Source organism: Centruroides vittatus, unplaced genomic scaffold (assembly GCF_030686945.1).
Source record: "Centruroides vittatus isolate TY-2023 unplaced genomic scaffold, ASM3068694v2 contig_371, whole genome shotgun sequence".
NCBI lineage: Eukaryota > Metazoa > Arthropoda > Arachnida > Scorpiones > Buthidae > Centruroides > Centruroides vittatus.
In genome coordinates, this window is record NW_027122194.1 from 2,867,673 (window position 1) to 2,880,382 (window position 12,710).

A 12,710-nucleotide genomic window follows, 5' to 3' on the forward strand; every position below is an offset into this window, starting at 1 on the left:
AAAATCTGTAAAAGATGAAATATTTCGTTCGACATCTTGCTTCAAATCGCTGGCCATTTTAATGACAAATTGCTGATGTACTGTATCAATAGTTTCAAGAATCCGGATTGAATTTAACAAATTTCGGTTCAAATATTCATTTTATAAAAATGTTTTCAGTTTAACCAAAAACTTTATAAGCAGTTTAAAATGTTCTATTTTAATTTCTATAAAATTAATTAAACGGAACTGTTAAGCAGCATATATTTCATTTTAAAATCATTTACAACAGATCGTTAAATCAAAATTCTAGTATTTAAATTACGTCGTGTTTCTTTGTGCGTGCCTTAACGATTTACAAGAATTTAGTTTTAATTATAAAATCGATGTAATAATAATTACGATATTCAAAACCGATATAAATTTCAAAATCTATCTCATCTGAATCGTCCATTAGAATAATTAAGCATGCCGCTTTCTTAAGCAATAATATCCTTTTATTGAAACGATTGATTACTTATCCTTATCATTTTTCATATTTTTTTTATTATTTTAGAAGATATACTTTGTGTTTTTTAATATTTTGCTCTTTTTTTAATAAAGAATTTAGTTTACAAATATAAAAATTATTGAATTAAACGTGACTATGATTTAAAGTTAAAATTATATATTATCGAAACTTTTGCTTTTGAAGTGGTTTTTGATCGAAAGTAGTTTATTTACACGTGTTCACTCACGACAGAATCCGTAGTGAACGGATTCTACAGTTCAGTGAATTTATAATTGTGCAAGTAAACTGTAATTCTTAAGTTTATATACGTACTTTACATACAGATACGAGGCAATGTCACTATACTCGATTAATTCAGTCAGTTTACATTCTGATTTGATAGAGAAGCAACTGTCGACGTCGACATTTTTCATTAACATTTAAGAAATGGTAACAGGTGCTTTCTAACTAATTTTTAGAAACGACAAGTGTTATTTACATTGAAAAATTAGCGAATAATTGCGCTTCATAAACAGTGTCGATTCCCGGAAAAGTAGGTGTGGTTTAACTCCAACTTCTACTCTGTTGTTTTCACGGTCGTTCACCTCCAATAACGTTGACCTCTCGGCCGTATTTTTCGTCATTTTACCGCATCGACTTTGGTAACAATCTGGTAATTCTGGCGCCTGTACGCCGGAAGAAGAATGCAATCGATCTGTTGAGTGTTGACGTTTCCGTGTTGTCAATTCACTACTGGTACCATCACTCATATCTATTTTTCCTTTTTTTTTTTTTTTCCTTCATCTTCTAATGTTAGCATCGCGTTTATGTTTAGGATTAACCCATAAATTCTCGTAATTACAATGTGTTTACATTTCAGGCGTGCTCACTTGCGTAATTGCCTGGAGAAACTGAAGGAGATGGTCCCCCTGGGTCCAGAGTCAAATCGTCATACGACGTTAGGTCTTCTCACTAAAGCCAAAACTTTTATTAAAGTGAGATTTTTCTTTAGAAATTTTATTTATGATTGTTTCTTTTTTTCCATAATTTAAAATTTTGTTTTTATAACAGAATCTGGAGGATAAAGAGAGAAAGCATCAACTCCAAAAAGATCAATTGCTAAGGGAGCAAAGGTACTTACGAAGGAGGCTGGACCAGTTGGGAATGCCATTCAATTCGCACAAAAGACGAAGCATTAGCGAATGCAGTTCGTCAACCTCCATTTCCACAAACTCATCCTCATTATCCGAAACAGGTACGACCACCCCTTTTCTTCACTTTGTACTTTATATCAAACTAGCCACGTTCCCAGACGGAAATGTACTTTTTGCGTATTAATTATAAATCAGCCAGACCTTGAACCAATTTTCCATTCGCTATTGTCACTCGTAGACCTACTACTTAAGCGTGTGAAAGTTTGGGGACACAGGAGACAGTTTCATTGTATGGAATAAAGGGCGAAGGAAATTAATTCCTGTAATACGCTTCACATAAATTCCGCAACCATTGTAACTTTCGAAACCCCCTTCTGTGTCAAAATATGTGACATTATATTTTTGGTTAGTCGAAAGATTAAGTGTTTCTCATAAATAAACGATAGCAGCTGGATAGACTATGCACTGCCTGCGCCGGTTTTTTTTCCGCAGGGATGTTCTCCTCTCTAAATAACGATGACAAGTAGAGTTCAAGGACGCCGTTTAACAATGGGAAAACTAGATGGAAATAACGGGTTAGTCTCAGGCGAAAAACGATGGGTCAAGATCTATTAGATAACAACTATCTCGAAAGTAGTTTCGTGTTTTCGTTGACCTCCTGGCGGGCGGGGGTATCGAAGACTACCGACCTTTTAACTAAGAAGAGTTTTTTAAGTGATGTATAGTAATAGAAAATTATAAATGTATAGTGTTCTAAATTTTATGATCACGTGGAGCCATTAGCTTTTTTCACATGTGCAGAATGCATATAAGTAATTCTATATCTGTATTTTAAAAATGCTTTATTTTTATTAACAATGATAAAAACAAAATACAATAAATAATCCTTGAATGTCGATCATCCCGAATATAAATAATACAAGTAATATATTGTTGTTTGGAATTTTCCACTTTTCTCTCTTTGGAACAATTCGTAACTTGAGCATTAAGATTTGGAAAATATTAAAACGAAGAACGAATATCCTGATTATTAGATTAAAAAAAAATACTTCGTCCGTTGGAAAACTGAACTTATCATTCTTCCCACACAACAATCATCAAAGGAAACATAGTTCATATCGAATTTTTTTCCTGGGAATAGTTAATTAGTTCTTATTTCCCAATAATTTAAAGCAGTTTTATTTATTTATATTTTCAAAAATTATCGCAAATTAATTTCTTCTGAATAGAATTGCACAGAAAAAATATATATTTCCTGAGAAATGTTTACAAAATCAAAAGTTGCAGTTTCTACATTTCTAATTTCTCCTAGAACTGATTAATTACTGTTTTAATTTGGAAATTAAGGAGAATTAATTTACGATAATTTTGAAAAGTTATTGAAAAAAAACAATATGCATTTAAATTTAGCGAAAATTGCGCGTCAGTTAAAACAGTTAAATTTCAACTTCTACGTGTACGCATTATTAATAGATATTACACAGATATGCATGTCGTGTAATTATAACCGGGTTTAAAATACGTTTCCCGGAAATCCGAACAATAGTCTTTGAACGATAATCACTTAACGTCATTATTTTTTCTTCCATACTATTATTTTCTTTCTCTAGTTTATTGTCGTTACTTAATCCAATTGAATGAGTGTTTCTTTTCGAAAACATTTCTATTGTGGTTGAAATTAACGTTTATTTATTTTTCGACAGATGAAGTGGATATCATCGGCTACAACAGTAACCAAAGTGATACGGATGACCACAGTAGCATCCAGAGCGTGACGAGCGACGGAGGAGTTTCCATCAGCACCAAACGGCTCACTCTCGGTGAAACTACCATGTCCATTTAATACTGCCAGTATTCTTTGAGAACATTGCAAAGGACAGTGCATGCACACCAGTATAAAAGGGGGATTTAAAAAATATATAAGAAAATAGTTTTGTGGACTGCCACCACCCTGCCATCCGATTTGGGCATTTCGATGGATTTGAAGAAACCATTCCATTTTTAAATCACGCGAAAATAATGGGCACTCTTCTGATGTATTTCGGTGGGTCTCAAAATTATGTGTTCGTGATCGCAATCGGGATCCTGTTCCCTTCTGCAATATAACCCGGCCACACTTCACGTACATAACACATATACAGTATTTGATCTGTGCTTCAAAAATCAACGCCCGGTTCCTTCCGTTTAAACCCCCCTTTCATCCCATAGCGATTTAGATTTTTTAAAATCATTTTCGTGTAATTCCAACCTCTTCACCAATGGCCCGGACATATCATGGTGAAAAAAAGTATATATACACAAAATAAAACAAAAACAGAACTCGTTTTCGTTCCGATGCGATTCCTCTTAGAACAAAAATTGTATAACCTTTACCAAGTCTAAAAAGGGGATGGGGTAATTAAAATTCTCAGGATGGGCCATTGGATACTTGCCAAATGAGCAATAGCATATGTGATGTGCTGCTCTCAAATTTATTTATTTCAGTTGTAAAGATTATTTTTCATTTTATTTTGCAGAGATTTCTTATTATACATAAGAACAGCTCCGTTCAACTAGTATTTTCTAAAAATACTCTTAATTGCCCATAGTGTTGTAAACATGTGATCGTTTTAGTCGAAATGTCTTTAAAAAAATAATAATAATAAAAAGATCTGAATTTTAAACGGCGTAAATTAGAAACAAATATGCAAGACTGGTTTCCTCAATTCTCTTTCACTTCAATGCAACCATCCTTATCGATGTTATGCAGCAGTTAGAGAAAACACTATTAGCAATCGTGTAAAGAATGTTGTTTGTTGTTGCATCGAAAGAGAAAAATATAAATATATATATAAATATATATATTAGTAATTACTACAGTATATATTTCATATATTGTAAATACAGACATATGAAATATATACGCGGAAAATTGGCGCAAAATACGACGGTTGCAGGGTCACAGTACAAAAAACAAAAAAAAAGAATCCGAGGCGACGATATTTTATTTCCCGATTCGCCACGCCTGATTAAAAAATAAAAATAAGAAAAAAATAATAATAAAAATAAAATTAGCTTAAAAAAGCAAATTCGAATAATGATAATAACAATAATTGTATTTAAAATTAAGCGCACTCCGACAGATGATAAATTTTTAGCTAATTATTAGTAGCACAGTTCCACTTTCCCATATGTTGCCAGTTTCTAAACCGTCGGTCTGACCGATGCGTGCACAATGTGTTTGGCCAACGTTATTTTTCCCACCCAGGTGTAAAAACGAAAAATAATTAAATAAAATAAACTATACCCTGTCGATCTTATTAATGCTCCGGATAAAAATAAAAATAAAATAATGCCTGACGGACTTTAAAGGAGAGTATATACAAAATAATTTTCAGCTTCTTGTATGATTCTGTAGAAAGTACAGGCTGTTTAACATTTGTGCTTGTATGATGCTTTATATGAGTAGGCTTCGTCATCGAGTATGTCAGTAAATAGTATCCCATCCAAAGTCTTGTAGTCTGGTTATTATGTAAGGAAATTGTCTTGATTTTTTCCACGATCGTATGAAATGTTCTGATATAGTCATTTTTAGGAGAAGTGCGGATTTACATAAAAGAATTTGCTGCCTTTAAGGCTCGGATTGGCTATATACATCCCGCGGATATCATTCTCGTCGATTTGCTACGTAATCGAGATATACATATGTATTTTACTTCTGCAATATATTTCGTCGACGACTAAAACAATTTGATATCTTTTAGATTCAAATCTTTTAAACCTAAAAAGAAAAAAAACAAAAATTGTTAAAACAATTTTTTTAGTTCTTAAAAAAAATAAATGGAATTTTAAAGGAGCAAAGACGAGAACGGATCCATCCGCCTCCATTTTCCATTAGGAGGATCGAACCCCACCAACGAAAAGGGGAATACCGGGATAAAAGGCTGGGTATCCGAGATGCTGTCGAGTTTGGTCCTTTATGTAGATGTCTTTCAAAATTTCTGTACATATTTCATGTATCTAATATTATTGTTTCTGTTCCAATTTCTTAAAATAAAAGTTTATTTCATTTACTAAACTTTGTCTTCTTTCATTTAGAATAAGAGACGATGACGAAACCGCTACTAACGTAAAGAATACCTGGGGTTTGGCTTGCGTGTTCCCGGTTTGACGTCTTTTTTACTTATTATATCTAAATAACTAACTAAAAAAACAGTGTCTTTTATCTCAATAATACCGGAGGCCATCACGAATTTTTTTTCTATTATTTATTATTTATTATAGTTGTTTTTTTAACGTATTTTCTCCGATTATTTACACATTTAGTGTTTCCAGTGGAGCGAGAATAACCTTGCACTAAAACGTAAACACCGCAATCCCTGGTTATGTCTAATCTTTACTCCTTTAGGGAAAGAACCGTAACGGATAGGAACTATTACTCAACCTGTTTACTTAATTTTCAAATTATTTTGGGGGTAACTCGGAATCTTGCCAAGTATATGTTTACTGAGTCGAACCTCCTTCAAGGTCAAGGACAAAATGCGCATGTGTTTCCCATCAACAGTCTGGATACAATTAATACTTGCAGATTTAAATGGATGCATTTTGTGCGTCTTCTAAGAATAAGTGTCGATCGACTGCCAGATAACAGAAGGTCGTTAGCGTTGAGAAGTTCCTCTGTTAATGTTATTGTTCCAATCGTTTATAATTAATTCTAATTTAATAGAAGAAACGGTCAAATTTATATATTCCGTTAGAACGAAAAAGAAACGGAATAAAGATACCCATTCTGTTAGGAAAGACAAATCGAATGTAACATTTCTTATTGTTTCGGGACTGTTACAGAAAATTAAATTTTATGAATAAAGTGGATACGCTTTCGGAATCTCCAGCGGTACAAAAAAAAAATGTTCGGAATATCGAAAGTGTCCATTTTGTCCGTGGACTGAAGAAGAAACCAAAGAAATTGAAACTTCTACCGACTTTGAAACCCGTTCTGATTAAATGGAGACGGTTATTGAAAAATGAGAAGATTCTTCCAATTATTTTAAATCTCTTTGAATACCTCCATAAAACAAAGTGTGTTTTACGATTTTCATTTTCATTCGAAAATGAGAAAAATTATTTCCATTGATTATTCTCTCTCAGCATCTCGTAAATGTTCCGGAAGAATCAGAGATGCAATCGTCGGCTTGGAACCACTAGCGCCATCTGTTGGCTGACATTGCAGACTGATAACGAAGCGACGACAGTAAAAACATTAAAATTTAAATCCAATAATTGATAATTATTGCAATAAATATAATTTTTAATTCACTTTTATCATATTATCTACTTTAATCCCTCGTCTAGAAAGAAAAAATAATTTAGAAAACAAGATCTCAATGTGAAATTATAGCGACCTCTATTATCAATTCCGGTAACAATAAATATGTCATTACTTATTAACCAGACAAGTGATGGAGAGATATGTTTTATTTACTTGTCTTCTCATGATTGTTAATGAATATACTCTTAGTATATTTATTACGCTTTATTTATTCTGTGTAATACAGTATATATATAAATATTGATTGTGATATAATGGTGATAGATAAACACAGATATTCGGCTTATAGAAATTTAAATAGGGAGGACTTTTATAAAATTACTTTTGAAATGAAATCTACGAAAACCAAGTGCGATTGTTGCGATATTTTGTCTCAATGTGCTTTTATCGTCACTTTAAAACAACAAATATAAAAATGACGTCAAATTGACGTAAACTGACGAAACGAACACATTTATAAATAAAAGATGTGTTTTGAGTGATCTATCCGATTGTTAAAAGTGTAAACAACGCTTCAAGCTTTGAACAGGGGTGCGACTTTTTCGGATGTCTTTCTGTTATTTGATGATTGATGACTGTAGTTAATTCCACTACGTCACAAATAATGTGTGTCCTTTCCAGAAGATATAGAAAAAAAGTTCTATATCATTAGCTGGAAAGCATAAAAACTTTCTACGTTAAAGGAATTCTAAGTACAGTACATTTAAAATTTATGTATAATGTTAAGCACCTTTTCAGTTTTAAAAAGTATACCCGACGTTAAAGCCTAATAGGCAGGTGTTCGGTATTTTTTAAGTAAATTTTCCAGGTGTATCGAATGGCTTATATAGTAATACCTTATCAGCAGTTCTATTAACATTCATGACTTCGTTTTTTATCATCACTTTTCCGTATAAAAATGTTGGTTAATTCAATAAAGATTTTATCATTTTGTTGAATGTTTTCGTCATTGATGAGTATTTTAAAAATAGCGAACTGACGTAAAATGATTTTCATTTTTCATACTTTATATTGTCTTTAGAATTTTTCTTCTTCTTACATAAAAATGTAGTTTTAATAAGTTTGTGTCTTTAGTTTTTATTCGTGTTAATCGGATGTAATTTTTCCTCATTTACATAACTTTTTTATAGATAATTCTGATAATACAGATGTTCTGATTATAGATTTTTTTAGAATTTTGTTTTACTTTTCATACAATAGTTGTTATATTTTTTTGTCTTTTCGAAGCAATGTCATTTCATGCTTAACATCTTCATCAACATCAACATGCTTCAACAAGATAATGATGCTATTTGAACATGTAAACAGCATTCAATTTTTTTTTCTCTTGTTACTGTTCATGATTATCACTTATCAAATACTGGCATCCAGAATGAAACTTAGAATAAATTTCTTAATAAAAAAAGACATTTTTGATTTGTTCCTTGCTAGCTCCAGTTGTTTCGATTAAAATACATTAGGCTCTTTCTAACCAGGACGCCAGATTAGCGAGAGCGCTGGATTACCGAGTGTACGTATCCAAAGCTTGTATAAAAGAAACGAATAACGTGACCTGTCGCCCTTTGGTAGTGCAATACGGCGCACCGACATGCAATACAGTATACAGAAACAAAACTCGAGTGAGTAAATAGGAAAACAGGATGTGTGACACGACTATTTTCGTGGAAACGGAAGCGCATAAGCGATCAGATTGGGGTACACCGGATTAGAAAGTGTATTGTAATAAGAAAATATTGTACGCTTCTATATCTTAAATTATAAAAAATGTAACTTATTTTTTTATTAATCTCATCTTATAGTTTTCTGGTATATCAAGTAGATTTTAACTATTTTTTCCGTTACACGTAATAAACCAAGGATAAGCCTAATATAATGCCTTAAAAACGCCATCCGGATAGGTCCAAGATGTACTGTACTTTATAGTCTTCTTCCAACAGTAGATCACTATCTTATTCCTGGTAACGTTTACGTTCTTCTCGTAAACAAGGAAGCCAATTAAAACGTTGAGCAGAAACAAACATGAATTAAACATGATCATTGGAGTCGAAAACACTATCGAAACGAATTGAAAATAAATTTATTATTAGTTTTACGTTGATGTTAAATATATGAAAACTTTAATATTAAAAAAAAACTCCCTAGACCAGTCCTGTCAAATCCGGTTTAAGGAGAATCTGCCAAAGCTAATCTCGATTTCATCTATGTTAAGAGTGCCTTCGCTAGTGAAGATGACTTGAATTATTGAGGAAACTCGCTGTTTGCTACTTGCTGGAATACAAAATATAATCTAATCTACTAATTCTAAATAAGAGATAATAACCCCCAATATAAGTACTGTACGTGTTTCAAATGTTTAAAACTTAAATTAATTAGGATTTCAGAAAGTACTGCATAAGCCTGTTTTGTATCTATTTTTAATGTGTTGGTTTTACACAATAACATGTTATTTTAGCGAGATTTCAGATAATTAATTATATTTGCTTTTGAAGGGGGGAAAAAACTCTTATTAACGTTAATACCCTTCTAATAACGATTATTCAAATTTTATTCCTGTAATATACGTTTTACTTTAGTAATTGTTCTGTAAAGTAACTGCTTACACTTGCATCTAAATCGAAGCAAATGAGACAATTTTCGTTAGCCTTGTCAATACTGTGTTGCAAAATTGTACGATTTCGTAATAAGTATATTTTGGCCCAATCTAACTCAATATATTTTTTGATTAAGCTTTTCGAAATTGACTCAGGAATCATATCAAAGGCATCTTCCAATTTCTCTATAACATCACGAGTCAGTTTTTATCGATTGTAGAACACCGACTTTTAAAAATGTTCTCATTTACATATTAACGACTAACTGGTTGATTAGTTAACAGGAGACACGGCCACTCGCAATTACGCCCGTTAAGGGCTCATTTACATATTAGAAAATTTCTTACACTAATTTTAAAAGCTTTATACTAGTATACGAAAAAATATCGACAAAATCGATTTATTTTTCTCCAACACTCGCTACCATTTCGTTTCGAATTTCACACTGAAAACTTCAAATACAATTGGTACAATTTTCCATTGTTAGATAGAAAACGTATGTTTACGAAAAAAAAAACACTAACCGCTTGCAAACACACTAATAGTACATGTGGTATTATCAGTTCTCGTGGCTTAACAGTGCGGAGCGAACATCGAAATTTGATGCTTTAACATCGGTATCATCGGTCATGACGCATACGTCATTTTTTTTTTTTTTAAACTCGATGAGTGTGAGAAACTTCTAACGAGTCTATCGTCAAATTTTTTTCTTTTCAAATCCAGCAGCACACAATTTAACGGTCATCCGCATTCCATTTTTTTAACTTAAAGTATTGAATGGTAACTTTGGTCTAATGGCCTAAAAGTTTTCATAACAAAATATCACAAAGCACTCAGCAAAATATACATATGCATACACTTAACACCTTATTCTTGCCGAGAAATATAAATTTATTTAAAACAAACAAACGTTTTCTGATCTATGAGAGCATGTATCCGTCGGTTAGGATAGCATGGTGTGAGTGAAGGCGCTATTTGGACTTCTTATACTGTAATAACTCAGAATTGCTTAATTATACTGAAGAAGTAGAGAGTTTGGCTAGTTTGGTCTGCCGTGAATCTTGCTTCGCTTTTAATGGACAGGTCTACAGACAGAGAAGAGGGGTCCCTATGGGAAGCCCGCTTTCAGGGATCCTATGTGAATTGGTGGTTCGAAGGCTGGAAAGAAGAGTTTTTCATGATTTTAAGGATGATATCATGTATTTTAGCAGATACGTTGATGACTTATTTATATTATGGAGAAATAACAGCAGAATCAAGGATTTTTTGGATAAGATCAACGATAACAGTGATGGCCTTACTTTAAGATTGGAACAGAAGAGTTCCTTGAATCTGCATTTTCTCGACATTGATATTACATTCAAAAAAGGCCACCTGTCCACTAACGTTTTTATTAAACCATCACACAGCCCTTTGTATATTCCCTCCCAATCCAAGGATCCGTATAAATATAAAATTGCGGCTTTCAGAGCTTTAATAAGAAGAGCTTTTTTGTATTGTGAAAGAGTACAAGACAGGAGGAAAGAAATAAATAGAATAATAGACGTAGCCAAGGCCCTAGGTTACCAAAAAAGTACGATTCTGGGAATAATTAGGAAATATGAAGCCAACATCGAAAAAAGGTTTTTTAAAAATGCTCCCAATAGAAGCGTAAAATTTACGTATAATGAAAGTATGAATGCAGTCATGAAGGAGATTGCACACAAAAAAGGTTCGAGAATGCTTTTAAAAAGGGCGCCTAATTTATACAAAATCCTCAGGAATGATAAAGATGGTATAAAATCAGAAGAGAAAGCAGGAGTTTATAAAATTCCGTATGAGAACATGCAATTGGGCGTTAAAAAAGACTACATTGGAGTAACCACTAGAAGTTTAGGGCTTAGAATCAAGGAGCATAGTTATAACATCAGAAAGAGGTCTAATGCAACAATTTTGTCCCAAATGGCGCAAGCGCCAGGAGCTATAGTTAAATGGAATGAGGCGACCATCATAAACCCTTTATCTTCTCCATCTTTGGCATTGACAGCAGAAAAGTTGCAGATTTATAGGAGTAGATTACAAGAAGGCTGTCTAAATGCGAGGGACGCAGAAAGTCTACCCTCTGCGTGGAAGTTCATGGTTAGGAAGTTTAATAAGGGCTCTAACCAATAGTTATAGCGGTTTTATTGAATGTCTTAGTATTGCATTTATTAATACTTATATATTCGTTTCTTGCATGTTTATATATTTTTATGTTTTAGTTTTATTGGTATTTATGTTGTCTATTTAATTTTTTGTTTAAATGTTTCTTATTAATTTTGAATTTGAATTTTGTGTTCCAATGATAGAATTTTTAATTCAAATGTATTCTAAACCTGAAGATGGCCTGTGAATCAGGCTGAAAACGTTTGTTTGTTTTAAATAAATTTATATTTCTCGGCAAGAATAAGGTGTTAAGTGTATGCATATCTAAAAGTTTTCACCATTTCAAAATGGCGACATAAGTGCTCTGAAATATATTCAACAATATCTATCAAATTCACCAAATTTGTTTGGGAATTACACAATCTCTGGTAAAAGTGAGAAATTTATCAAACTCACCAAGATGATTGGTGATTATGCATAAATCACCAGTTAATCATTTTTATTATAACATATATTGTATTCCTTTAAAAAAAAATAAACAATCATTTCTTAACTGCTGACCCCTGTAACTGTAAATATTGTTAAAACAAGAACATGAATTTGTGCAGCAAAACAGAATATTTATAGTTAGTCTCAGATGTAGTCTTGGAATGATAATCCTTCATCTAGATCAGGGATTCTCAACAGGGGGTCCATGTAACATTACTGGGGGTCAACAGAAAAAAAAAAATACCAAATTGGAGGTTAACAGTGATATTTTAGTGGTCCACAGGGTAATTCTTCTTCAGAACAATTGTTTTACTAAGAATTAAATTTCTGCAGTATATATATTGTCAATTTCTTTATTATTCATTTCTTGAATAAGGGTTAAAATATAAATTATTTAAAATATTGAAAACATATACCACATATATGAGCCGTTTTCTTTGAAAGTGGTGTAAGTCCATTTTTGACAAAAAGTTAGTTAATGATAAAAAGCTCATAGCAGATTGCATTCATCGTTATCTATAAACAGTTCCCAAAAAAAATCCTTCAAAATTTTCATTTTGTCAATATAAATTTAT

The 12,710-nt window shown here is 32.3% G+C and overlaps 1 protein-coding gene across 1 annotated transcript in view; it reads left to right on the forward strand.

The window, feature by feature from the left end:
• Positions 1–5,680, forward strand: part of LOC136975431 (max dimerization protein 1-like) — a 61,890-nt gene extending 56,210 nt beyond the window's left edge. Inside the window, exons 4-6 of the mRNA XM_067270486.1 lie at positions 1,350–1,464; positions 1,541–1,724; positions 3,327–5,680. Coding sequence (XP_067126587.1) covers positions 1,350–1,464; positions 1,541–1,724; positions 3,327–3,466 — 439 coding nt within the window. The 3' untranslated portion in view covers positions 3,467–5,680. The remainder of the gene's footprint in view (positions 1–1,349; positions 1,465–1,540; positions 1,725–3,326) is intronic.
• Positions 5,681–12,710: the final 7,030 nt, after the last annotated feature.